Source organism: Herpailurus yagouaroundi, unplaced genomic scaffold, assembly GCF_014898765.1.
Source record: "Herpailurus yagouaroundi ecotype Mexico unplaced genomic scaffold, PumYag 186, whole genome shotgun sequence".
Lineage (NCBI taxonomy): Eukaryota > Metazoa > Chordata > Mammalia > Carnivora > Felidae > Herpailurus > Herpailurus yagouaroundi.
This window is the reverse complement of record NW_024412417.1, coordinates 5382898-5408347: the sequence shown is the minus strand read 5'-3', so window position 1 is coordinate 5408347 and position 25450 is coordinate 5382898. Positions and strand designations below refer to the sequence as shown.

The window sequence follows — 25450 nt, the reverse complement described above, 5'->3', positions numbered from 1 at the left end:
GGGACGGGTCCTGTCCCTCTCCGCCAAGCCCCGCCTCTTTCCGTACAGCCCCTTGGGAGTAGGGGGTGTGCAGCCTACTCGTCCCGCCCCTGCCTCTGAGTGACAGGACCGTGGACAGCAACATTTCCAGCAGGACACGAAGTTTGTCGGCCCTTGCCTTGGCTGAGCTAAGGTGTGTGTGTCCGGCGAGGGCGAGGGGGCTGGGGCGGCCCTGCCAGGGAGGCTCGGGGTCCGGGACTGAAAGCGGGCGCACGTCCTTAGCGAGTCCCCAGAGCGTTTAGGACATGGTCGTTCCTCCCTGAGAGCGGCGCTTGGGCTGGCTGGGCGTAGGTAGGCTCTGGAAGACCGGGAACCCGAAGCTAGGGAAACCCAGTAGGTACGGTAATCACTTAAGGACCCCTTCCGGCGTGCAGGGCGCTCGCGGTGGGGGTGGGGACGGCGAGCACAGAGTTGGGGCGGTGGGTGGGCGTGGCCGCCTCTGTTGCTAAGGAACGAGCGGTTCCCGCCCTGCCAGCGTGTCTGGCGCCGGCGCAGGGCCCTGGAAATTTTAGCTCCACCCACCTCCCGAGGCCTCTTTCTCGGTTGGGGATTGGCTCTCTTGTGCTGTCAGTTAATTCGTGTCCTGTTATTTTACAGTCCAGCGCTCGGGGTCTCGTAGTTCTTGTTCTGGCTTTTCTCTGGTGTTACTCCACTCCGTACTTTTATCAGCCTTCCCCTTCTTAATAAATATCTGCAGACCAAAACGTTTGCAGAGAAGAGCTTCAGGCTGCGTTGAGGTGGCGTTATTTGCACGGGGTGGTGGGAGGGACTAGGGTGGAATGGGAGGAAAGGATCTTTGCTTGGTGCTTGGTGAATCCCTGGACCCACAGGGTGTTGGTATCCGTGTGGATGGCTAGGAAAAGGGGGATAGGATATCCAATTTCTTCTACCTGGAATTATTTTTCTCTCTGCTGTAACGTTTGAGCACAATGAGCAGCTCAAGAAGTTGAGGCAGTTCCTTTCTGGACAAGCTCCAATACATGATATCCCTTTCCAGTTCCTACTGTGGAAAGTGGGTGATAGATACTAATTGGATCAAGCCCCTCGGCTTGATTGGCCCACATTTAATGATTAACTGTAAGATGGTAACCACAGATAACCACTTCAGATCTCTTTGCTCCTATCATTTGGCCCCAAATGATTGAGCAGAACAAACATTTCAGAGAGAAAACACATAAGGAGCTAAAGTCTACTTTTACTTCCTTCTGCTAGGTTTACTGTATAAATCTACAAGAAGGAAGCTTGTACTTCTTAGAACACTGAGGAGAACCTTGGCCTGTAAGTCAGAAAACTGTCAGGGTTAGGGAATGTTTGTCCTTGGCCAATAACCTTCATAACTGTGTTCTCATCTATACTTTGCCCTTTGTTCCTAAAAATTAAGGAGGGATAATTGATTATGAAAGTATTATTAATAATTTACACAGATGTGAAGTGTTATTGATTGCACTTTATCTTTTTGTCTATATGATCTGAATTTGTAAACACATAGAAGTATGATCATTTAGCTTAAAGTAGTTTCAAACCTCCCTTGGGACTTCTCTTATCATCGGGTTATTTAGAAATGAAGCAACTCATTTATTTGTTGTTGATTCTGTGAATACTTCTCGTTAAGTGGTGCCTTAAATATCTTGCATGACACTTTTTCTCCCCCTTGACATCACTTGGTTTTTCAAAGTATATACATAGCCTGAAAGGATTCGGAAAGATTACCTTCTAATCTAAGGATGAATGACCTTCTTGATATCATGTACTGGTTTGAGAAGCTAAAGAAAGCTATTAAGTCTCCCCTTAGAGAAAGACACTGTTTGAAGTGTAATTGGACCCTGGATTAAGACCCTGTTTTGGGTCAACTTCTTGAGGGATAAGGAAATTATTCTCCCCCTTGCTTCATACCAAAGAGTGACTGAGAACATGGCTGGGAACAGAATTCGGTCTTTGTTCTTTCTTCCACATTGCATTTTACCATAGCTTAATTTTAGTTCAGCATCTTAAGCCAATCTTTTTTTTTTTTTTTAACCATTTAATAAACAGGAACTACCAGTGCTCAATAAATTGTTGCTGTCTTTCAAAACCATGTAAACTGTAATTTTTTTCAAATGCCCTTTGATTCTTCTCTTAAAGGATATTCTTATATTTAAGCAAGTGAAAAAAGAAATCATTGTCAAATATTTTGCGAAAATGTTAAATTGTATTTTTGAGATAAACATTAAAAACATAAACTTTCTCTTCTATCACAGTCCATTTTGGACAAAGAAAAGCTGATTATGTTTATGCCACTTGAATACCATTACCTGATTCCTAGAACTCTTTTCTTCAATTTGAATCATCTTTCATACTATTTTAATTTCCCATGGCTGAAAAGTATTGTGATTGGTTCCACTATGGTTTTTTTCGTGATTTCTGTATGAAAATAAAGGCTATAAATAGCCTAAATTTTCCTGAAGTTTATTTAGGTTTATCAATGAAAGTGGGCATATGTGGTAGACATTATCATCAGAAAGGGATAACACTGAAAAGAGAAAATATGTATTGCTTTTTTAATAAACGTAAGAGTATATAGGAGCACATGTCATTTTCCTTATCATTTATAATTTTATTTTATCTATTTAGTATTTGGCTATCCCTTTCTCAACTCCATTTCTGGTAGAGAAACTGATATAAAGATAAATGGATTAGAGAAAGCATTCTACTGGAATTACAGTTTTTAGGGGCTCAATAAATAATCGCTTTATTTTCCCTCACTCTCCTGGGTGTGTAAACAGAGGGAGTTTGCAATATCACCTTCCTTACTAAAGAGCTGATTTGGCGTAGTGCTTTGGATGGGAGACCCGAAATGAGTACTAGTACTTTCTGCCTCCTCCTACCTCCTACCTCCTGCCTCGTCTTTCCTTACATCTTTTCTTAAGTGAGAGATCATTTCAGTTTGCATAAAAGGTACATTTACCCAGAATTAGCAATGAAGTAAAAGACGGAAAAACTCTAGTATTGACAGGTTTCTAATAGCTAATATCTACCCATTGAAGTAATATGGACCAGTGGATTTCAGCCGCCAGTCACCAATCAGATAACTCTCATGTTGGGAAGCTGTGGATAGGAGTAGGATCTGAGGCCAGGACTGTTAACCTAGAGCTCTGATTTTCCACCCTAGATGATCCCTTTGGGTCTTTTGAAATAAGTGGAGGTGTTTTTAAATTATTACTGTGTCTTTACAAGCTTATGGCTTTTGGGACCCTGAAGTTTAGGAATGGTAAGTATTGTGTAACATAGAGGTCCAGCTCAATGAAGAATTTTCTTCCCACACTCCAAGGCCAAAAACATGTCTTTGAGAACTGCTGTTCCAGTGGAAGTTCCTCTACGTGGAGGCATGAGGCTAGACGAGATTTCACCCTAGTCCTTGTTCCTCTGTGTTCTTGTTTTTGTCATCAATAGATTAAGCTCTAAGTGTGAAGGTCTTAATAAAAATACTGCTTAGAAAATAGCTATTTTTTGGTATTTTCCAAGAATGACTAAAACAATGTTAATAGAAAATACTAATGCATATTTTATAATATTTGATATCCTCAAAACATTTCTAACTGAACAGAGAAGGATCTAGAGTCTTAAGAACTAAATCTTTTCACACCTGGTACATACATTTAATTCTTTCTTGTATGACAGAAATGTTCAGTATCTTTTTTTAATGTTTATTTATTTAATTTGAGAGAGAGAGAGAGTGTGAGCATAGAGGAGGGGCAGAGAGAGAGGGAGACAGAGAATACCAATAGGGTCCAGACACTGTCAGCACAGAATGGGGCCTGATCTCACAAACCTTGAGATCGTGACCTGAGCCTAGACCAGGAGTCAGAGGCTTAATGGACTGAGTGGGCCACCCAGGTGCCCCAGAAATGTTAAGTACCTTTGTGATGATAGAGTGCAATAGGTATATATTTTCTTGAAAAAGAAAAGAAATTTCTTAGCTTCTTAACTTGGGAATGCTAAAAAACGATAGAAAGATAAATACTGTGTACTCAGAGGTTTAACAAATTCTGTTTTGTTGAACCTCCCGTAAATGAGAGGATCTTATATATTTTCAAGCCACTGAACATGGAGAATGACAGCAGGAATAAACAGAAACTTAGTTCTTCTATAATAGTGTTATGCAGTGACATAGTTGTAAAAATAACAGACCAATTGGACTGAAGACCTTAAAATTTTGGCAAAGACAAAAGAAGAAAACCCTTTTTAACGTATTTTAGGTATTAAAAATATTCAGATATTGCTGGTTGTAGACTGATAAATTATATGGATACCTGTGACAAAATCCTAATTGTGGATTACAGTTTATAACCTACACTAGACAGAAGGCACACTGGACTGAAAGTTTTAGACTAGGCTCCAGCAATAGATAAATTATTTGGGGGTGAGGGGGTGATAATGTTCCAGTTATCAAGTTCCTTATATGTGAATATCTAGAATTGAAGATTTGTGGTGTTCTTCCATTTTTATGAAGAATGTGCTTGAGCATTATAATACATTCTCATTATTCACAGTGGTTCAATATAGCATGAATGTCTCTGGGCAAGGGCATATCAGGTTTTTTTTTTGTTTTTTTTTTAAGAACCAGTTTATGGGGCACCCAGTTGACTCAGTCGGTTAAGCCTCCCACTCTTGATTTTGGCTCAGGTCGTGATCTCACAGTTTCATGAGTTTGAACCCTGTGTCAAGCTCTGTGCTGACAGCATGGAGCCTGCTTGGGATTCTCCCTCTTTCTTTGCCTCTCCCCTGCTTGTGCTCTCTCTGTTCTCTCAAAATAAATACATAAACTTAAAACAATTAAAAAAGAATTAAAAAAAAACAGTTTCTGATTCCATATTGTCATTTTCTAGGGGTCTGTTATCTGCCTTTTCTCCTCTCCTCAATATTCCACCCTCACACCTCCCATACATACATACATTTGGAAAAGAGGACTGTGTAGAAATTATCTCTATAGTCTCTTTCTTTTTTTTTTTAAATTTTTTTTAGATGTTTATTTATTTTTGAAAGACAGAGACAGAGTGTGAGCAGGGGAGGGGCAGAGAGAGAGAGAGAGAGAGAGAGAGAGAGAGAGAGAAAGACACAGAATCTGTAGAGGCTCCAGGCTCTGAGCTGTTAGCACAGAGCCCGATGCGGTGCTCGAACTCACAAGCCGTGAGATCATGACCTGAGCTGAAGTCAGACGCTTAACCAACTGAGCCACCGAGGCACCTGTCTATAGTCTCTTGCAAAGCCAAAATATGCTGGATAACAGCATTCGAAATGAATAAAGTGGAACAAAAAATCCCACAAACCCAAGGAAAAGGTAATCAGCAGAAGACTCAGGGGCATACCTGTGAAAACCAAAGAAGAATTTTAAGATAAAGAACATTTGAGGAAGTTCTTTGACATGTAGCATGTGCAAGAATTCATGGTCTCTATGGGCAGGATAACTCCATATATGAAGAGCAGACAATGATTAGGTGACAGTAGGAAGACTGTAAGGTAAAACAAAAAGATAAGGAAAAACTAAAAATGAGAACTGTATTAGTTTTATATTCCAGCTTTAACAAACTACCACAAATTTAGTGACTTTAATAACCTCAAATTCATTATCTTAATCTGCAGTTCAGAAGTCTGAAATAGGTCTCACTGGGATGAAATCAAGGTTTTGGCAAGGCTGCGTTCCTTTCTGGAGGCTCTGGGAGGGAATCTGTTGCCTTGCCTCTCCCAGCTTCTAGTGGCTGCTCACATTCCTTGGATTATGACTCCCTTCATCTTCAGAGCCAGCAACATTACATCCCTGTATTTTTCTGTAGTCAAATCCCGTCCAGACCACAGCTAAGAAAAGTGAACTGCTTTTAAAGACCCACCTGGATAATCCACGATAATCTCTCCCTTTTGAGGTTCTTCATTTAATCACATCCATACAGTCCCTTTTGCCATGTAATCCTCACAGGTAATATTCACATAATCACAGGTTAGGGAATGAGGACCTGGGCATCTTTGAGGGATGCATTATTCTGCCTACCACAATGACATATTAAAAAATCTATATTTGAGGCAGTAAAGAACAGAATTGATATTACTGCAGAAAATTTAATCAGTATGAAAAATAGACTTGAAAAGTCCTCCTAACGTAAATATTGAATTCATGAAAAGAAAGTTGATATGTGGAAGAAAAAGAATGAGGTCCACTCTATGAAAATTTAGGGTTTTTGAAGAAGAGACTATACTATTGACAATTGTTCCTAATGAAGAGAAGACAGTATTTGAAAGAAAAAAAAAAGTTATAAGCAAAGAGGTAACAGGAATCAAAACTTTTTTGAGCTGAAAACAGTCATGGGTGCAGAAAGGAGTTACATAAGATGTGACAACTCAAAGAGACACAATATCAAAAATTTTTTAAATTAGTATAATGATACAGAAAAAATGCTTCATATATCTAGAAAGAGAGAAAAATAGCATTTTACCGTCAGGAAACAAAAGTTAGGCTGGTCTCAGACTCCTTTCCTATAGCATTAAATAGCAGAAGACAACAGAGCAACATTCTTAAGAGGGTTTTCTGTTTTCTTTTTTTTTTAATATCCATGCAGTTTGTATTTCTTGTGTAATGGCACAGAAAACCACTCCTAAGGTTATAAGGGACCTTAAACTCCACCCTGTTTCCTTTTTTGTGGGGGGATAAAACCCAAGACCTACAACAATTTATTAGAAGGTGATATAAATTTAAAAGCCATGGCATATTAAAAAAAAAGCTGATAGTATATCCTAGAGTTCTAGAATATTGATGTGGCTCTAAATAATTATGTCAAATCTAGTTAAAAATTCACTATGAATGTAAAAAATTGCTTGCATGAGGGCGCCTGGGTGGCGCAGTCGGTTAAGCGTCCGACTTCAGCCAGGTCATGATCTCGCGGTCCGTGAGTTCGAGCCCCGCATCGGGCTCTGGACTGATGGCTCAGAGCCTGGAGCCTGTTTCTGACTCTGTGTCTCCCTCTCTCTCTGCCCCTCCCCCGTTCATGCTCTGTCTCTCTCTGTCCCAAAAATAAATAAACGTTGAAAAAAAAATTAAAAAAAAAATTGCTTGCATGAAAAGACCTATAACATAAAAATTAATTCAACAACAACAATCTAGATGTAAATAACATTTTGTGATTTTATGATTTATATATGCCAGAGATGAAACCTGGTAATTTAAGAGGATGGATAGACTTTAAAATATACCTAAAGCATTCTTCAGCAAACTAGGATCCATGGGTTTCCCAAATCTGGCTCAGTGCTTGTTTTTCTATGACCCATGAACCAAGAATAGTTTTTACATTTTTAAATGGTTGGGGGGAAAACAAAACAAAGCAATAATGTTTTGTAATGTAAACACGAAATTCAAATTTTGTTAATAAATAAAGTTTTACCGGAACACACCTACACGTCTGTTTACATGTTGTATGTGGCACTAAAATACCAGTGTGGAGTAATTGCAACAGATAGACAAATGTGTGGCTGTGCTGCTTTGCACTGCTCAGAGCACTAGGAATTGCTATGACAATTATAGTTTGATTTTGCTTCTCAACTGTCAAAGCCTAAAAATTTACAATTTGGCCCTTTATAGGAAAATTTGGCAACTCCTGACCTAAACTGTAAACTTAAAAAATTGGAATTTTCTTTTTATTTCAAGGCACCCAGATTTACTCAGCAATTGCCCTTCAATGTTCTGCTTACCCCAGCATTTCTTTGGTCTTCTATGGACTGGCGTTAAAAACAAGTCTATTATTTTTTACATTTAATCATCCAAAATTTCTCTTTTGCACCTCTGTGCCTTAAATGAAACATATTCATGTGAAGATTTTAGAATTTCATTTCCAAAGACATTCAGTTAAATATTGCAGTACTGTTAGAAATAGTAGCATTTTATTATTGTATGCCAAAAATCTATGTGTTTATAGAGATAAGCATGTACTGTATTTAACAAGTGAGGTATGTATCAATCAGTTAATCAGCAAAGATTTGTTTGGCAGGTACAGATGAATTATATAGAGGAAGTGGCTTTGGAACAAGGTTTGGAAGGATGCCTGTGAATTTAACGTAGATAAGGCTGGGGCTAAGGTAACAAGGCAAAGGGAACAATATTTGTAAAGCTACTAAGCTGTCAATAGGATCACATAGTTGGGAAATGAAAGAAATTCAGTGGCTGGAACACAATTTGGAGAAAAGTAGCTAGAGTTGAGGCAATAAAAACCATGGTCCAGGCCGAGAAAGCTGTCATGTGCTACATAAAGCAATTTTTATCTTATAGGCAGTGAAGATCCATTTTAGATTTTTGTGCTGTAGAGCCAACATGATCAGATCAGTATTTTACAATAATAGTTCTTAAACTTTTCAAATACAGCACCCCCTAAATTTTTTTAATGCTATGAATATACGGTCATGGAACAAAAGTTGCATTGGGCTATACCCACATATGTCCTGTTTATAACAGAATTTTCCTTGAGGAAGGATACATAGGCAATCCACTAATTATCCTAGGAACTTATGTGGTATGGAAACTTTTGTGAGCAGGTTGCTAAATAAACTGAAATAATTTTAAATTTTCAAAAGATTAAAAAGTTGCCTATAATGGGAAAAAAAAAATGATCTGTCTGGCTTCTCCTGTCTACACAGAACTACTTTAAGACCAAACATAATGTATTATGTCAGCACACTGCACCAGTGTTATATATGGCTTATAAAAACTTTATTAAAACTTGAGATGATAGATGTTTAGTTATGGATCCCTTGAACATATTGGGATTTTCTTTTCTTAGATATTTAAAAAGCAATGTTTAATGCTTAGCATTTCTTCTAATAAAATAAGCGTATTTGTTTTGAATGCCTCTAAAGAATTTCATTAAAACCATATCTCATTTTAAACATTGATTTTGATATGTAATAAAAAATAGTTTTCTAGGTAATATTGTCCCACATTTATATAGATCCTTATATTTAACACATTATTTTCATAAAAGCAATCTCATTTCATCCTTACAGTAATCTCTGTGATACATAGAACAGTTCTTTTCTCCATTTTATAGATTTGAAATCTATATCTCAGATGGATGATCTGGATATACTCTTCCTTATAGAGGAAAGTGAGTGTACTCTGTGATCGGATAGATTGCATTCAAATCTGTGCCCTTTGTTAACTGTGTATGCTTGGAAAACTCACTTAATCATTAGGAAACTTAGTTTTCTCATTGGGGGTTAATTGTACTTGTTGCACATAAATGTCATGAGACTTTCTGATAATACATGTGACGTGCAAAGCACAGTAAATGGAAACTGCTGATATCATTATTGTTGCTAATATTTGTCATCATCATTAATAAGTGTCCAATACCCATTATTCAAATTTTCAAAATCCAAAAGTTCTGCAAAATAAATTTTTTTCCAAGTTTGCATAAATTGAATTGAGGCAAAACCATACTTAAAATGGCATGGGACTATTTATGTCATCTTTATTTTTCCAGTCAGTGTTAATATTGATAAGATTTTACTATGAAATATTAATGTGCTGCCCCTACTTTCCTCCAGGAGTGTTATGTAATTATGGTAAATGGGATATATTACTTTTCTATAATCTGAAAACCGCCAAGGCACAACTGGCCCAAACATTTTATTGACATTTTATTTTATTTTATTTTATTTTATTTTACTTTTTATTTTTTGGCCCAAACATTTTAGATAAGAACTATATATATTATTATAGTTTTTCATTTTAGCAACAACTTTATTGAGATATAATTCAGAACCATTAAATTGATTATTTAAGTGTACAAGTCAGTAGTTTTTTGGATATTCACAGAGTTGTGCAACCATCACCACTATCTAATTTTAAAATGTTTAAATAACCTCAAAAAGAAACCCTGTACCCGTTATCAGTCATGCTCCATATATTTTGCTCTCACTTTCAGCCGCCCTATATAAGTGTTAATTTGTCTTCTATCTCTATAGATTTTCTCATTCTGGACACTTACTATAAGGAGAACAATAGGAATAATGTATTAATTGGACTTTTGTGACTGGCTTCTTTCACTTAGCATAATGTTTTCAAGGTTCACCGTGGGCTAACCATGGAGTTAACATTGGGTAACACGTAGTAATATTTCATTCTTTTTTATGGTGGAATAATATTCCATTGTATGGTTATACCACGTTTTATTTATCTACTCATCATGGATTGTTTCCACTTTTTGACTATAAGAATATTGCTGCTATGAACATTCATGTATAAGTTTTTATATGGACATGACGTATGTTTTCATTTCCCTTGGGTAAATACGTAGGAGTGGGATTGCTGGATCGTATGGTTACTCTAAGATTTTTTGAGGAACTGCCTAACTGTTTTCCAAGACCGTTTTACTTTCCTACCAGCAATATATGAAGGTCTAGTTCATATCCTCACCAATACTTCTTAATATCTGTCTAGTGAAGTGGTATCTCATTGTATCTCTTTTGATTTGAATTTCTCTAGTGACTAATGAAATTTAGCATCTTTTCATGTGCTTATTGGCAATTTGTTTTTATTCTGAAGAAATCTCTATTTAAATCCTTTGCCCTTTTTAACATTGGATTATTTGCATTTTTACTGTTGAGTCGTAAGAGTTCTTCATTAGTCTGGATATAAGACCCATGTCAGATATATGATTTGCAAATATTTTCTCCCATTCTGTTGGTTGTCTTTTCACTTTCTTGATTATGTACTTTGGAACACAAAAGTTTTTATTTATTCTGATGAAGTCCGATGTACCTGTTTTTTGTTGTTGTTGCTTGTATGTTTGGTGTTGTATCTAAGAAACTATTGCCCAACCCATGGTCATGAAGTTTTACTCCTCTGTTTTCTTCTATTTTATTTTTTTTCTTCTATTATTTCTTATATTATTATTTTTCTTCTATTTTATTATTTTAGTATTTGCATCTAGGTCTGTGATTCATTTGAGTTAATTTTTGTGTATAGTATGAAGCAGAACTTCAGGTTTATTCTTTTGCAGTACCATTTTTTTTTTAAACACTGTGTTTTCAGGGGTGCCTGGGTGGCTCAGTTGGTGAAGTGTCCAACTTTGGTTCAGGTCATGATCTCACAGTTTGTGGGTTGGAGCCCTGCGTCAGGCTCTGTGCTGACAACTCAGAGTCTGGATCCTGATTCAGATTCTGTTTCCCCTCTTTCTCTGTCCCTCCCCCGCTCATGCTCTCTCTGTCTCTCTCTCTCAAAAATAACATTAACATTTTTTTAAATAAAAATAAAAAATAATGTGCTTTCATATTTTCACGTGGACCTGGATTATTATCACTATTTAAAACAGCCTAAACATTGAAAGCTATTTTTAATGATATGATTAGAATTAGTGAAACTTGTGTTCTCAAATACTTGGGGTTAAATTTTGAGTTGGTTTTATTATTATGAGAGAGTGGTTTGGAACCATTTAAACTTGATACTCTTATATATATATAAGAGCAGTTGCGACATAAAACTAGAGATGAGTTCAGTGCCTGGCACATAACAGATATTCAGTAAATATCTGTTGAACAAAAATGAATAAATCATATGTTATTTGTTTTCCTTGTTGCTTTTTAATGGGCATTTAGTTTAGAAAGTAACATCTAATATTTATGGTTTTATTAAATTATTTTTATATTTTTTAAAAATTATTTTTATAGGTCAACTGTACAAATTGCAATAACAGAGAACAAATTAAAATTGGTCTCTTTGCACACATATTCAACTCTAAAATATAGTGAACACATCTCTCACTACTTTTCAGATAATCATCATACAATGAATGAACCATTCTTAAAGTGTGGTCTGTAGAAATAATGTTACTATTTATTACAGTGGAAAGGGACTCTTTAAACGTATTTGAGACACACTGGGTCAAGTAAGTTTAAAAAGATTTTCCTATTACACAACTTCTCAGGACCTTTTTTTTTTTAGAAAGTATGCCTTGTGAAAAAGAGGCATAGTATGGAACATTTTTCTGAGTATATTTGACCAGAGAAGCTTAATTCAATTGAGTCTATAACAGACTTAGCAAACCAAGAAACACTTCTTGGAAAATGCTACCACAGTGTTTTTATTTTGTGGGCATTAGGGCACTGGAGATCATCTGTTTAATATTTCCATATACTCTACTTTGAATTCCAGTAAGAAAAAGCAACCAAGAACATTGTTATTGGTATCTGGAATTGAATTTGCCAGGAATGCAAGCACGGCTTCTTCAGTAAAGATCTTGCCTTTGGAAACATCTTACCTCTTGGCAGCTCTCCGGAGTTCAGACTTAGCAACATCAAGGACACAACACAAGGTGTGTTTATTTGATCTAACATTTGGCAAAAGGTGTTTTGACTTGTGGTTTGTTTTCTTTCACTTGTTTTCCTTGTTTTGGTTTGTTTGCTTCTGGGAATGAACTTGAGTTTGGAAGGTAGTCTTTCTTATGGAAGGCAGTGTTACAATAGGGGAATGTTTTTACTTATATTTATTTTGTGGTATTTGGGCAAATCCAAGTAAATAAAGCAAGATCCATAGAACTATAAATCTGTATCTGAAATATTTTTTGAATCATTTGTTATCATTAATTATCTATTAGGATTTGTTTCTACATTAAATATTTGATATCTCTTGATGTTTGGTACTCTGTGATACTTTGGTACGTTACTATATTTTGGTAATCATGTAGGGATCATAATCAGTGTCCCTGCATAGTAAGTAATGAACAGATTAAGATCATCATAAAATGTCGTTCAATGTCAATTTTAATCTTTCTTGATTAATTGGTATATCCTCTTTTTGCCTGTTTTGTGGGAAGAGGAAGTGTGTAATAGAATCAAAGAATGTGGGCCCCCGTTATATCTCCGACCTTATCTTCTGCTGTCCTCTTCCACCTCGTCCTCTGCTCAGAACTTTTCAATGACTCTCTATTTCACTCAAGATAAAAGCTAAAGCTCTTAAACTGGCCTATATGTCTCTACAAGAGATGGTTCCTTGTTACTGCTCTAATCTCATCTCTAATGACTCACTTGCTCAGCCATACTGGCTCCTTTGTTGTTTTTTGAACATGCCAGGCATGTTCCCATCTCAGGGTTTATACTATTCTCTCTACTGAATTGCTCTTCCCTAGATATCTTCATAGCCAACTTATTCACTTTCCGTTGGGTCTTTATTAAAAGATCGTCTTCTAAATAAGATCTTACCTGGTCACCATCTAAATATCCCTGCTCTATATTTTCTACTTAGCATTTGTCACTATCTAATGAACTATATATTTTATACTTATTTGTCTTGCTTATTGTCATTGTCTTTCACAAGAATATTAGTTCCTACGAGGGCAGGTGTTTTTGTTTTCTCTGGGTTTACTCTATCTGTAGCAACTAGAGTAGTCCTTGGTCCTCGATGAGTGAATTAATGAAAGAGCGGTTAATTCAGCAAACATTTTTTAAGCACTTACCATGAGCGAAGCACTATGCTAATTGGTGACAAAACAGAGATGAAATACACAGTTCCTGCCCTCAGAAGTACTGTTGGAAGGGATATGGATGGTTACAGCAGCCATCTCACTAGTGTTGTATTATGGTAAGAGTATGAATACGATACTGTCTGCATTTGGAGAAACAGCATTTGAATCAGACTGTGTTGGGCTCATGGAAGGCTTGCTGGAAAAGGTAAACTTTTGTATCAGCCAGAATAGCCTGGGTTATGCTGTACGAACAAACAAGCCCAATTCACAGTGTCTTAACTCAACAAATGTTTCTTTCTCACACAGACTACACATCCAAAACGTGTTGGTAGGAAAGCTCATGTACTTCCATGACCCAGATGCAGCCATGGGAAGAGAGTGGCTAATTATGCAGTGACACATTGGTCATAACAAATTTCAAAAGGGGGACTATGAAGTGCAATATTGTTTCTACCCAGAGGGAAAGGAGATTTGGAAGATATGTGAGTAGAATTAATGACTGCTATACCTTTCTACTGTTTTAAAGGAGTATAAGATGTCCAGGTAAAGAAGTATCTGAAAGCATTTTCAGACAAAGGAAGAGCATGGGCAAAGGCAGTAAGCTGTTATGTAGTGTGACGATTTCACGAACTGTTTGCAATTCAAAGTGTTGGTGTTGGATAAAGACAGGTAAAGAGTTTGGAAGGAGAACAGGGGTCAGAATATACCAAACTATGGAATTAGAACTCCATCCTAAAGGACACTGGGAAACACTGAATGACATAATATACTTCAGGGGATTTTTTTGATTAAACTTAATTTATGAAAGATTATGCCGAAAGCAGTGTGGGAGATAGTTTGAGGGAAACAAGACCAGAGACGAGACCAGTAATGATACTAACGCAGTAATGCTGGTGAGATGCCTGACGAAGGCAATGATGGAAGAAATGGTAAAAGAGGGGAACAAAAGGTAAAAAGGCAGGAAAAGTATATACATGGGGGTGGACTCCAGGGCACCAGGGGAGCCTTGGTACAACACACTTCTTACACTGAGGCTCTAGTAGAGATAATGACCTGACAGTGTTTTTACCTTAGCACGTGTGTGTGGATTTACGTGTGTTTGGTGTGTGTATCAATGTGTATGTTGGTGTGTGAGTGAGCTAGAGCAAGCTTGCAAGTGAGTGATTCTTACCTAGTGGTCTGTATATTCTTTGTGATTTGGGAAATAAGCTCATATGCGTAGAATAAAATGAACGGGGATAGAAGACTTCAGGAGAGCCCTGCAGGTTGTAATGGCTACCGAGTCAGATGGGACATACCGTTGACTTGGGGGAGAGAAGTTGCTGGAAGTGTTATGCACTTATAACAAATTAGATTATATATTTTACTGTAAAAATTGCTTTGGGAATTTTCCAGTTTCTTTTTCTTTAAATTGTTTAGAGATCAGTAATAATTCAAAAATGTACACTTTAAAAGACATTTGTGTATGCTGCTTCCATTAAAGTGACTCATGAGATATAATCTAGCTCTAGCCCCCAAATTTTGGTTAACATGATAATATGGACCCAATCACTTCATAACAGAGGGAATAAAAATTTCTAAAACTAATGAGGTAGTTATCCAGTGCTTTTATGGGATCATTCTTTTATGCTAGATTTTCAAATAAAGTACTATAATGTGACAGTGAATTTTAATTTTTGAAAAGAAGTAGAGAAAGTATTAGAATATTTGTGATATTTTTTAACGAAGTTTTCAGAAGACGTTGTTTGGAATGTACTATAATTTAAAGGATACTCTAAAATCATGTATCTTGTTTGCCATTGTGTATTAAACCCATGGTTAAAATATTTGGGATGTTACATTTATTATTGCAAATGAAAGTTTTAAGACCTTGATGGCAGAGCTAGTTTTATCTAATATCAAACTACTGCTCTAAGGAACATACTGAGCTGCTCAATGCATGTTGTGGAGAAAAATGTAAACATTTAGTACAACTCCTGAGGAGAGAATAACAAAGAAGTGATGGAAAAGTTGACCTGAAAAGATTCTTTTCTTAGACTGAAGGGTAATTTAGAACTCTTGACAAAGATTAGAGATACAGTTATCAGTTTTAAAACTGAGGACTAGTGTTTAAGCTTTTGTTTGTTTGTTTGTTTACAATTCTTCCATTGTAGAAAGTATTTTTGAGTACTCATTATGTGCATATACTGTAAGCATGAAATTGGTACTCTCTTAATCCAGAATTTCCAATATTTTCTGACAAAAAGACAGCATATGTAATTTGGCATCTTAAAAGTTGTCCAAAGATACTTTTGTTGGAGCCACTTAGCTGATAATAGAAGATGGTTAGGAGACCAAGTAATGGCAGACAGTGTACAGTTTCTATGTAATTAAATTATTACAGGCATAGTATATTCTTAGACCATTCTTGTACTCTGAGAACTTAACTATAAGGGAGCTCATTGACTTTTTAAATGAATGTGAGGTCATCAAGTTCAGGTTGTTTTTTGTTTATAAAAACCATTTGGACTGTGAGGTACCTCAACAGCAAGTAACTGATTAAACCAGCATGACATAATGATACTAATAACATTTCATGAACACTTACTATGTGAGAAGCACCATGTTAAGTACTTTATATATTTAGCTCTTTAATTTACTGCTTACAACAGCCATGTGGGATAGGTATTCTTACTGTGTCCACTTTAAAAATCGTAAATGAGTTTAGCTTGGTAAACAACTAAAAAATGATTGAACCAGAGGGAAATGAGTTAAAGTAGAGAAAAGTTAACACTCATATTCCTATAAGAGATAGAGAATGCATAGTAATATTTTAAAACTCAAAGCATTTTTATGTGTTTACAGTAACTAACAATAAAGTGTGGATGATTTAAGCTAATGTAATAGTGTTTTGAAAAATATTTACTCAAAAACATGTATTGAGTGCCTGCTGTGTACCGCATTCTTCTAATCGTTACAGGTTTTTAGTTATAAAAACAAATATCCCTGCTCTTGTGGTACTATGTTCTAGTGGAGGGAATTCAGAAAATAAACAGTAGGGTAGATTTAATATGAAAAAGTCTTTTTTAATATTTTTAAGTAGTTGATAGATCTAAGGTAAGATAATTTTTCTGTTGCAATACTGATAACCTGAATGTAGTGCCTACGTCAAATCATGGAAAGGATGAAATATTGATTATTTAAAATGATTGTTTAGGGGCGCCTGGGTGGCGCAGTCGGTTAGGCGTCCGACTTCATCCAGTCACGATCTCGCAGTCCGTGAGTTCGAGCCCCGCGTCGGGCTCTGGGCTGATGGCTCAGAGCCTGGAGCCTGTTTCCGATTCTGTGTCTCCCTCTCTCTCTGCCCCTCCCCCATTCATGCTCTGTCTCTCTCTGTCCCAAAAATAAATAAACGTTGAAAAAAAAATTTTAAATGATTGTTTATTTTAAATAATTAATTTGAGATTAAATGTTATTGACCATTACTTTGAAGACATATCTTTCCCTCCTCCCTCCTTGCACACTGAGGATGCATCATTCCAAGAAAGCAATTAAATGTCATTTGTCATTTGTAAAAGAACTTTGTTTTGCATAATTACAGACCTGGGTGGTCCATGGTTAAAATGGAATGAAAGTGAATTAAAAAAAAAAGACTTAAGACATTTTTTCCTATGAAGGACACATTTAAGTGCAGTCTTAGCACCTTAAAATAACTGCAAATGCTCATGATTGAAGATTCAATTTTGCTCTTTTTGTTCAGCTATATCAGTGTGCCTTTATGTGTGTATGAGAAAAAGAGGAAGGCAGAGAATAAATATGAGAAGGAGAATGAATTATGCCAGGGCTCCCTAGGTGCCTTTGTTACAGTAGCTTTTCAGAATCCTTACCGCTGTAATTCTAGGAATTGACTAAACATTTACATATATTGTGAAAATAGAGGATGCCATTTCTCTCGGTCTTGGGTTTCTTCTCCTTTCTCTCCAGCGATCTTAGTGTGGCTATACAGGATATTCCTTTATGTACGTACACATCTCCCGTAGACCACTCTGAACCGCTCTATTCGGTAGGCCATCTTTCATCAATTCTTTCTTATGAATGCTTTAAGGAGTTAAATAATGGATACGGTTTATGGACTTCATTATTGAAGTAGTAATGATGTGGTACAGTAAAAAATTAAAATGTTCAATCACAAGGTCGTTAACAAAGAATGAAAAATAATTAAGGGCAAAAGAAGAAAAAAAAGGTTTTAAGATAAAATCCAAACTCGTTGAGAGAAGCATTGGAAAGATTTTGCAGAGGATAGAATCTGTATTAAAAGAAGAGTCCAGTTCTGTTAGTAACTAGATTTTTGTGCTGGAAGAGATAACATGAAAGTCTTTGGAACAGGCTGTAAAAAGGTTTTGGAAAAAGTAGAGGTAACAAAAGTAGCAAATGTAGTTTAAAAATGAACAGTAAGGAATGTAATGCATTAAGGAGAGATATGGCCTCATCAGAAATTGTGATTATAGCCAAAATATGAAGAAGTTTGGGAACATTTTTTTTCTCTATTAATTGATGTAGGCATTTTATTCATAGACTAAGAGTTGTTTATGTTCATGAAATCCTATCTTCTGATCTGAGCTAAACAGGGCAAGTTTGAAGGCAGGGGCTCAGAGCTGTCCATAGCCTTTTTACTACATTCATTTTTAAATGCCTTATTTGAAAGAGAATGTCCTAGTTTATGATTTTCATATTTTTTCCCTTTTAGAAAGAGGCAGATGGTATGAAAACTGGACTCCCTTATTTAAAGGGAATGTTGATATTTATAACCAAGCTTATCTCCAGCAAGATTTGTTTTTTGCAGCTGTTCCAGGTTGGAAAAAAATATTATATTAAAGCCCTGGCTTGTTTTTCTTTCCATATTTAGGGGGGGGGGGAATCTTCAGAATGTGAAAAAGTGATGTTTGATTTTAAACATGAATGCAATGTAAACTGTGATTTTTTCCTTCTATATGTGAATTTTCTGTTTGTATGCTGTGATGATATTACTCTTTTTGTTTCACTGATCTATTTCCTAGATACATCACACTTGAAAAATAATTTACTCATCATTTTCATATCATCAAAGTATTCTAGGAAGTAGAGTAGATTTTTATTAAGTTAGTCTATGTTATTGAACAAACCATTTTCTAATTTTCCGTTTTGCTATTTTAGTCATTTTCTTTCTGCCCAGGACATCTTTTTCATTGGGAAATTAAGGTGTGTGTTTTTTTTAAATAGTTATGTTATTTGCCAGCAGATATATTTTTTTCTTTTATCTTTTCTAGTTTTTGCTTCCATTTTTAAATATAAATGCTGCTAGACATTTCCCTGGACATACTTTAGGAAGTTTTTAAAACCAATTTAATAATTAATTTTATTTTATACTCTAAATACATGGAGCTATCTCTTTGGGCACATGATAACACTAAATGGATATTTATGCTTGTACACACATAAAATCTTTGCACATGTTTATTCAGCATATGCACCCACACATATACAGTTTTTCAGAGTCTTTTTGTTGTAAATATATTGATTTATTGTGAATAAATGTGATTATTGATTTATGTAGAGATAACTTACACAAATTCCTTGTCAAATTAAAGCAAGACCCACTATTTATCTTCTTGAATATGAAATTTTTGCAAATTATGATTATGTCAGACATACATTTTTTCTTTTTAATAATTGAAACTAAAACTTTTATTTAAAAATTTTCATTGCCTCTATAGCATTTACAGTTAAACTATTTTAACATCATGAAGACCAACATATTGCTTACATCTTTGAAATAAACCATTACTAGTAGCAACCAATTTATTTTCAGAGAGTTTCTGATTCCTGAGTAAGCCCTTTAAACTTCAGTCTTCAGTTCACAAAATCATCACTCTCCCTTTTTAATCGCATAGAACATGAGTACCTGTAATTGATTTTATGAATTCAGTTTATTACACATCTTTTATTCTTCCTTTATTCTTTATACAGTTAAAAGTGTTAAGTGAAGGATATGGGAATTCTTTGTTGATGCATCCTTTCTATCTTTTCATAAGGAATGCTTTTCATGCTAGTATGACAGTTCATTGCACACATGCCATTCTTTCCTTGCATGAGTGTTCCTAAGGTGGCCTTCGTAAAAATTTAAATACAACTCGCAAAATTAAGAAACAAATTGACATGAAACACAGTGAAAGCTGCTAGCATTCTATTGCTTGTGTTCTCACCTTGAACAAAGCAAGTGATTCCATAGAAAGTATGAAACTATACCAATAAACATCACATATGTCACTATCCCTGGTTTTCTTTGTATTGCTGCATGGTCCCAATGTATACCTATATGAATGAGCATTTAAGGACCATGTGACTGGGGTTGCCTATATTCATTTTCTACTTCTTTTTAACCAGAAGATCCAAAGTATGTGTTTTCCAAATTATTCGAAAAGAATAAAGATGAAAAGATGTTTTTTCAATCAGTACCTTATATATCTGAATGACATGTGAGTTCGCATACAAAGAGCTGGGGCAGAAATAAAATAAACTCCTTTATTATAAGACATGGCTGAAGGAGAAGCTAATTTAATTTAATTAATCATATTTAATCATATGATTATAGAAGTAATAATGTATAAAAGAAAATGAAATGAGATATATTTAGAAACTATATTAAAATAATTGCATTTTTTTTCAACGTTTATTTATTTTTTTGGGGACAGAGAGAGACAGAGCATGAACGGGGGAGGGGCAGAGAGAGAGGGAGACACAGAATCGGAAACAGGCTCCAGGCTCTGAGCCATCAGCCCGGAGCCTGACGCGGGGCTCGAACTCACGGACCGCGAGATCGTGACCTGGCTGAAGTCGGACGCTTAACCGACTGCGCCACCCAGGCGCCCCTATAATTGCATTTTTAAATTCAGAAAACATTTATGTATTTCCTTTGCTTTGTGGCCTTTGGTTATGAACATCAGTGAATATTATTGTTTGTTCATGGGGCAAATAGCAAACTGCTGACAATAATCTGTCTCTTTTGGAAATATCCTTCTGGAGTACTTGATTCAGAGGTAAATGTTAACTTATCTGAAGAAGGATTTTATCAACACTGTTGAAAATTGGCCGGTGGGAAAGATACCACTTGTAGAGTACTAATGCCATAGTAGAATAACAACTGATTCTAATATAGAAACCATTAAAATATATGTTAGTATTGCGACATTTTTACTTACTAATAAGAATATAGTTTAGGAGAGAATATAACAAAATTTACCATTCTTTTGTCTTTAAAAATAATTACTAGTAATAACCTGCATAGCTATGTTTAACTGATTAAATAATCTAGATATTAGATGACCTGTTTCCAGGTATGTATTAATAGTTTTAATTTTTTTTTAATGTTTATTTTAAGAGACAGAGAGAGAGAGAGAGAGAGAGAGAGGGAGAGCATGAGTGGGGGGAGGGGCAGAGAGAGAGAGGGAGACACAGAATCTGAAGCAGGTTTCAGGCTCTGAGCTGTCAGCACAGAGCCAGACGCAGGGCTCGAACCCACTAACAGCAAGATCATGACGTGAGCTGAAGTCGGACACTTAACTGACTGAGCCATCCAGGTGCCCCTATATATTAATTAGTTTTATATTGCTGCATTAAAAATTACCATAAACTTAATGGCTTAAAGCAACAACCATTTATTAGGTCCCTATTTTGTAGATCAGAAGTCCAGTGCAGCCTGACAGGGTTCTCTGCTCAGGGTATTGCAAACTTGAAACCAAATGCCAACCAGATGTTCAAGGCTTTGTGAAAGAATCCGCTTCTAAACTTATATAGGTTTTTGGCCGAATTTAGTTTCTTGTGGTTGTAGGACTGAAGTCCTCATTTCCTCCTTAGTTGACTGACCTCCTTCAGGCGACTCATATTTCTTGCCAGGTGGCTTCATCCAACGGTGGAGAATTTCTCAGGCATCAAATCCCTTTTAATTTGAATCTCTTTGACTTCTTTGACTTTGACTTCTAAACCAAGATTTAAAGTGGTCATATTATTAGACGAGTCCCACTTTGATAATATCCCTATTTTAAAGTCAACTGATACAGATATTAATTAAATCGGTGAAACCTCTTTTGTCATTTAATGTAACATAATCATAAGAGTTATATTTCATCATGCTCACAGATTCCACCCATACACAGACTTTGATTTACTAAGTGCTCCAAGGTCACTTCATTATTTTTGCAGCTAATATCAGGTCTTTCTTGCTGTATCCACTTAACATTTTTGTATTTACATTTGACATACCACTTCCTATGTCTCTGCCACTATTTTCATAGATGTTTCTTATCTGGGTTTAGAACAGGATAGACATAAAGAACCCACACACTGAGATTTATATTTTTAGAAAGCAGCTTATGAATTTCTAGGCAGAGTTACTCTGCGTCTCCATTGTACATTCAAAACTGTTTTGAGAAAACATGGAGTATCCCAGTTAATTGCAAAAAGCTGTAATGTATTTAGGAATCGATGTTACAGAAATTTAGTAATGAATTTTCATATAGGCTCATCAGACAACAGAGTTTGAGGTACAGGTTAAACTTGGGTGCAATACTAGGGGGATGTGAGTAAGTGAAAAATGTTAAAAAAAAAAAAAAAAGAAAAACAGTAGATAAGAAAGACAAATGCAAGGTGGTTACTTAAGCTGGCCACAGCCGCATAAGAAAACGTAGACTTTTGTTTATTCAAGTGGTTAATCTTCAGACATGCTATACAAAACCAATTACAGTTGACCCTCGAACAATGTAGATTTGAACTGTGCATTTAAAATATGTGGATTTCTTTCAATAAATACAGTATAGTATTTTCTCTAGCTTACTTTATTGTAAAAATATAATATATAATGCATATAACATGCACAATATGTGTTAATTGACTGTGTTATTAGCGAGGCTTCCAGTCCACAGTGGACTATTAGTAGTTAAGTTTTGGAGGAATTAAAGGCTATCCATGGATTTTTGACTCTGTGATGGTTTGGCACACCTAACCCCCATGCTGCTCAAAGGTGAACTGTAGCTGAACTGAGGAAGAGAAAGAAATTTATCTGCCAGCCTCTTCCCATCTTTTGTTTCTCATTGGTCAAAGCTCACCTTTGACAGTATGCTACTGTCCTTTTACTTTTAAGATTGTTGTTGGGGAAACTCTCACACTGTGTGCTCTCAGGCTTCATTGTAATCTTGGAATTGGTGAGGAGCCAGGCTTCCTGTGGGTGTTGGAGTTGGTAGGTATTCCTGTGAATGTGGATGTGGTAGTGGAAGTTGTGCTTTCACCTTCACACCCAGAGGAAGCCAAAGTGAGCTGAAGGTAATGGTTGGTGTTGTCCACTGGGCAAGTGATTGAGGCTATCGTAGTCAGTGAATCTGGGCAAGTGCATAAATTGGGTCTAACAGAGGTAAATTTATAGTGATTGCGTCTGGCTAACTGCTTTAAAGATTCTTTATCATATGTAAATGCACCTAGGCCACAGTTTGAACTCATTAAATGTTTATGAAGTTTAATTTTTAAGTAATGTGATGGTCTTGGTTCTTAGAACCTCTTCAAAATTTAGGTTGTTTTATGGATGGGGAAATAATTCAAGCATAATTAACATGAGGAGCAATAAATATCAGTCCTTTGCATACTTCTGTTAATTGAGTTCTAGAGTTATACTGAGAAGCATTGATCTTGTGGATGTGTTGCTTTTCAAATATGAGTATTGAACCAGATTGGTATTCTTTACTAGTGTAGACAAAAGCTAATTGTCTAAATTTCACACAATTATAGCAGACTTCAGATTAATGCTTACATGGTCTTCTTAGAAAAAGATTTTGTTATTATTTATTTTGTTGTAATTGTTTGCAAGATCAGGGTAGGATAGAACCTAGGTAGGCTAGTTGAACTGTCCAAAGAACCCTAACCAGGATAAAACAGACAGCAAAGCCCATCAAAATTAAATTGCTGAAAACAGTGATAAAAGAAATCTAAAATAGTCAAAGCAGGGGATGCATATGAAGTAAAGAAAAAAAAAAATTTGAAGAGTGTTCTTGAATATTGTTCCAACCAGAAGACTAAGGAGTGGCATCTGTTAAGTATTGAAAGAAAATAGAATTCTATACCCAGCAAAAATATTCTTCAAGCATGAAGGACAAAACAAATACTTCTTTATCAAAAAACAAAATAAAACAAAACAGCTGAGACAATTCATTGCCACAAATTTGCACTACAAGAAATGTTAAAGTATGTTCTTCAGGAAAAAGGAAAATGAAATAATCAATTTATACAATGAATAAAGAGAACTGGAAATAGTAAATATGTCGGTAAATATGAAAAACATTTTTCTCATTTTTAAAAATTTTAAAAATATACTTGATTACTTAAAGCCAGTATATTGGCTCTGACTTATTTATTATACATGTAGATGTAATGCATGACAATAATAGCCCAAAGGACTGGGGAAGGGGAATGGAAGCTTACTGTTGTATGCAATATGTAATGTAGTAGAAGATTATTTGAAGCTAGACAGTGATAAGCAATTTATGTACATAAAAAATGCAAGAGTGACCACCAGAACTGCAAAACAAAGAAGAATAACTACAGATTAAAAGTGAAGATAGAGTAGAATACTAAAATATGTTCAATTAATCCCAAAGAAGCAGGTAAAGAAGAGCAAGGAAAAGAACAGATGGGACAAATAGAAAATAAATTACATAATAGTGGATATAAACACAAACACAATTCCATTAAACAAAATGATCTTAACACTCCACTTAAAACAAATGTTTTCAGGCTGGGTGAAAAAACAAGACCCAACTATATGCTGTTAACAGATCCAATTAAATATCTCTGTGCAAGAGATCTCAGGTGTATCCGTCTTCCTTGTTTCCACCAGATAACCAAAGAATTTGATGTTTTGATGTTTATTATTAAGAAACATGAAATATATATATATATATGCATATATATAATATTTTTATTATGTATATATATTTCCTCTAGATGGTATCAGCTATTTATTTGTATATTTTAAAATGTTACATAAATGTGTTAACACGTGTATCATTGCCCACATATTTTAACTGTATTATATTTCATTGATGAATAAATTGTGGTATATTTACAGGGATTTGGATTCTTTAAAAAAATTTTTTTGCTGTTATTAAAAATGTTGCAGTGAGTAAGTCTTGTTAGTTTTTTCATGCACATATAGCACTGTTTCTCTGATTCATATAACTAAGCAGTGGAATTGATGGTTCTGGTATATACATATCTTAAATTTTACTAGATTCTGCCATTGCACTCAGCAAAATACTCATTAATTACTGCTCTTATTTAATTGTAATCTGTTTTCTTAAAAAAAGTTCCATGAGTGGTCTTGCATATGTTTTAGAGGTATTCATAGTATTTATAGATATTTAAAAATGTTTATTGCTATAATAATTATGATTTTTGTATATGGACTTTATAAATTGTAACTTTGCTGAGCTCTTACAAAGAATCTTGTACAGATTCTAATAATTTGCATATAGTTTTTCTCTGCCCTTCCCCAGTCATATTATTTGTGAATAATAACTTTTTTTTTTCCTCTCCAGTTCCCATGTCCTGACTCCCCTTATATCATTATATCATCTGGATTTCTGAGTATAGTGATTATCTTTGTCTTATTCATGATTTTCACTATTAAGGGCAGTCTTTTCTTTACCTGTTTGCTACCCATCAACAGAGTAAGAAAGTTCTTTTCTGTTGATATTTCCTTCTTTCCTCTCTTTCTCCTTTCTTTCCTCCTTCCCTGCTTTCTTTTCTTCTTTCTCTCACTCTTTAAGAATCAATGAGTAATGAATACGTTTTTTTTTTTTCCTGTATCTGTTGAGGACTTCCAATTTATTTCACCTTAAATCAGTTAACATGGAGAATATTATTAATGCATT

General features: G+C 35.4%; 1 protein-coding gene across 3 annotated transcripts in view; it reads left to right on the top strand.

The window, feature by feature from the left end:
• The first annotated feature begins 61 nt into the window (after positions 1-61).
• The window catches only part of TRIQK (triple QxxK/R motif containing), a 291278-nt gene continuing 265889 nt past the window's right edge, over positions 62-25450 (top strand). For all 3 annotated transcript variants that reach the window (XM_040493968.1, XM_040493967.1, XM_040493966.1), the window contains exons 1-3: positions 62-172; positions 12209-12368; positions 13824-13999. In XM_040493968.1, coding sequence (XP_040349902.1) covers positions 13949-13999 — 51 coding nt within the window. In that variant the 5' untranslated portion in view covers positions 62-172; positions 12209-12368; positions 13824-13948. The remainder of the gene's footprint in view (positions 173-12208; positions 12369-13823; positions 14000-25450) is intronic.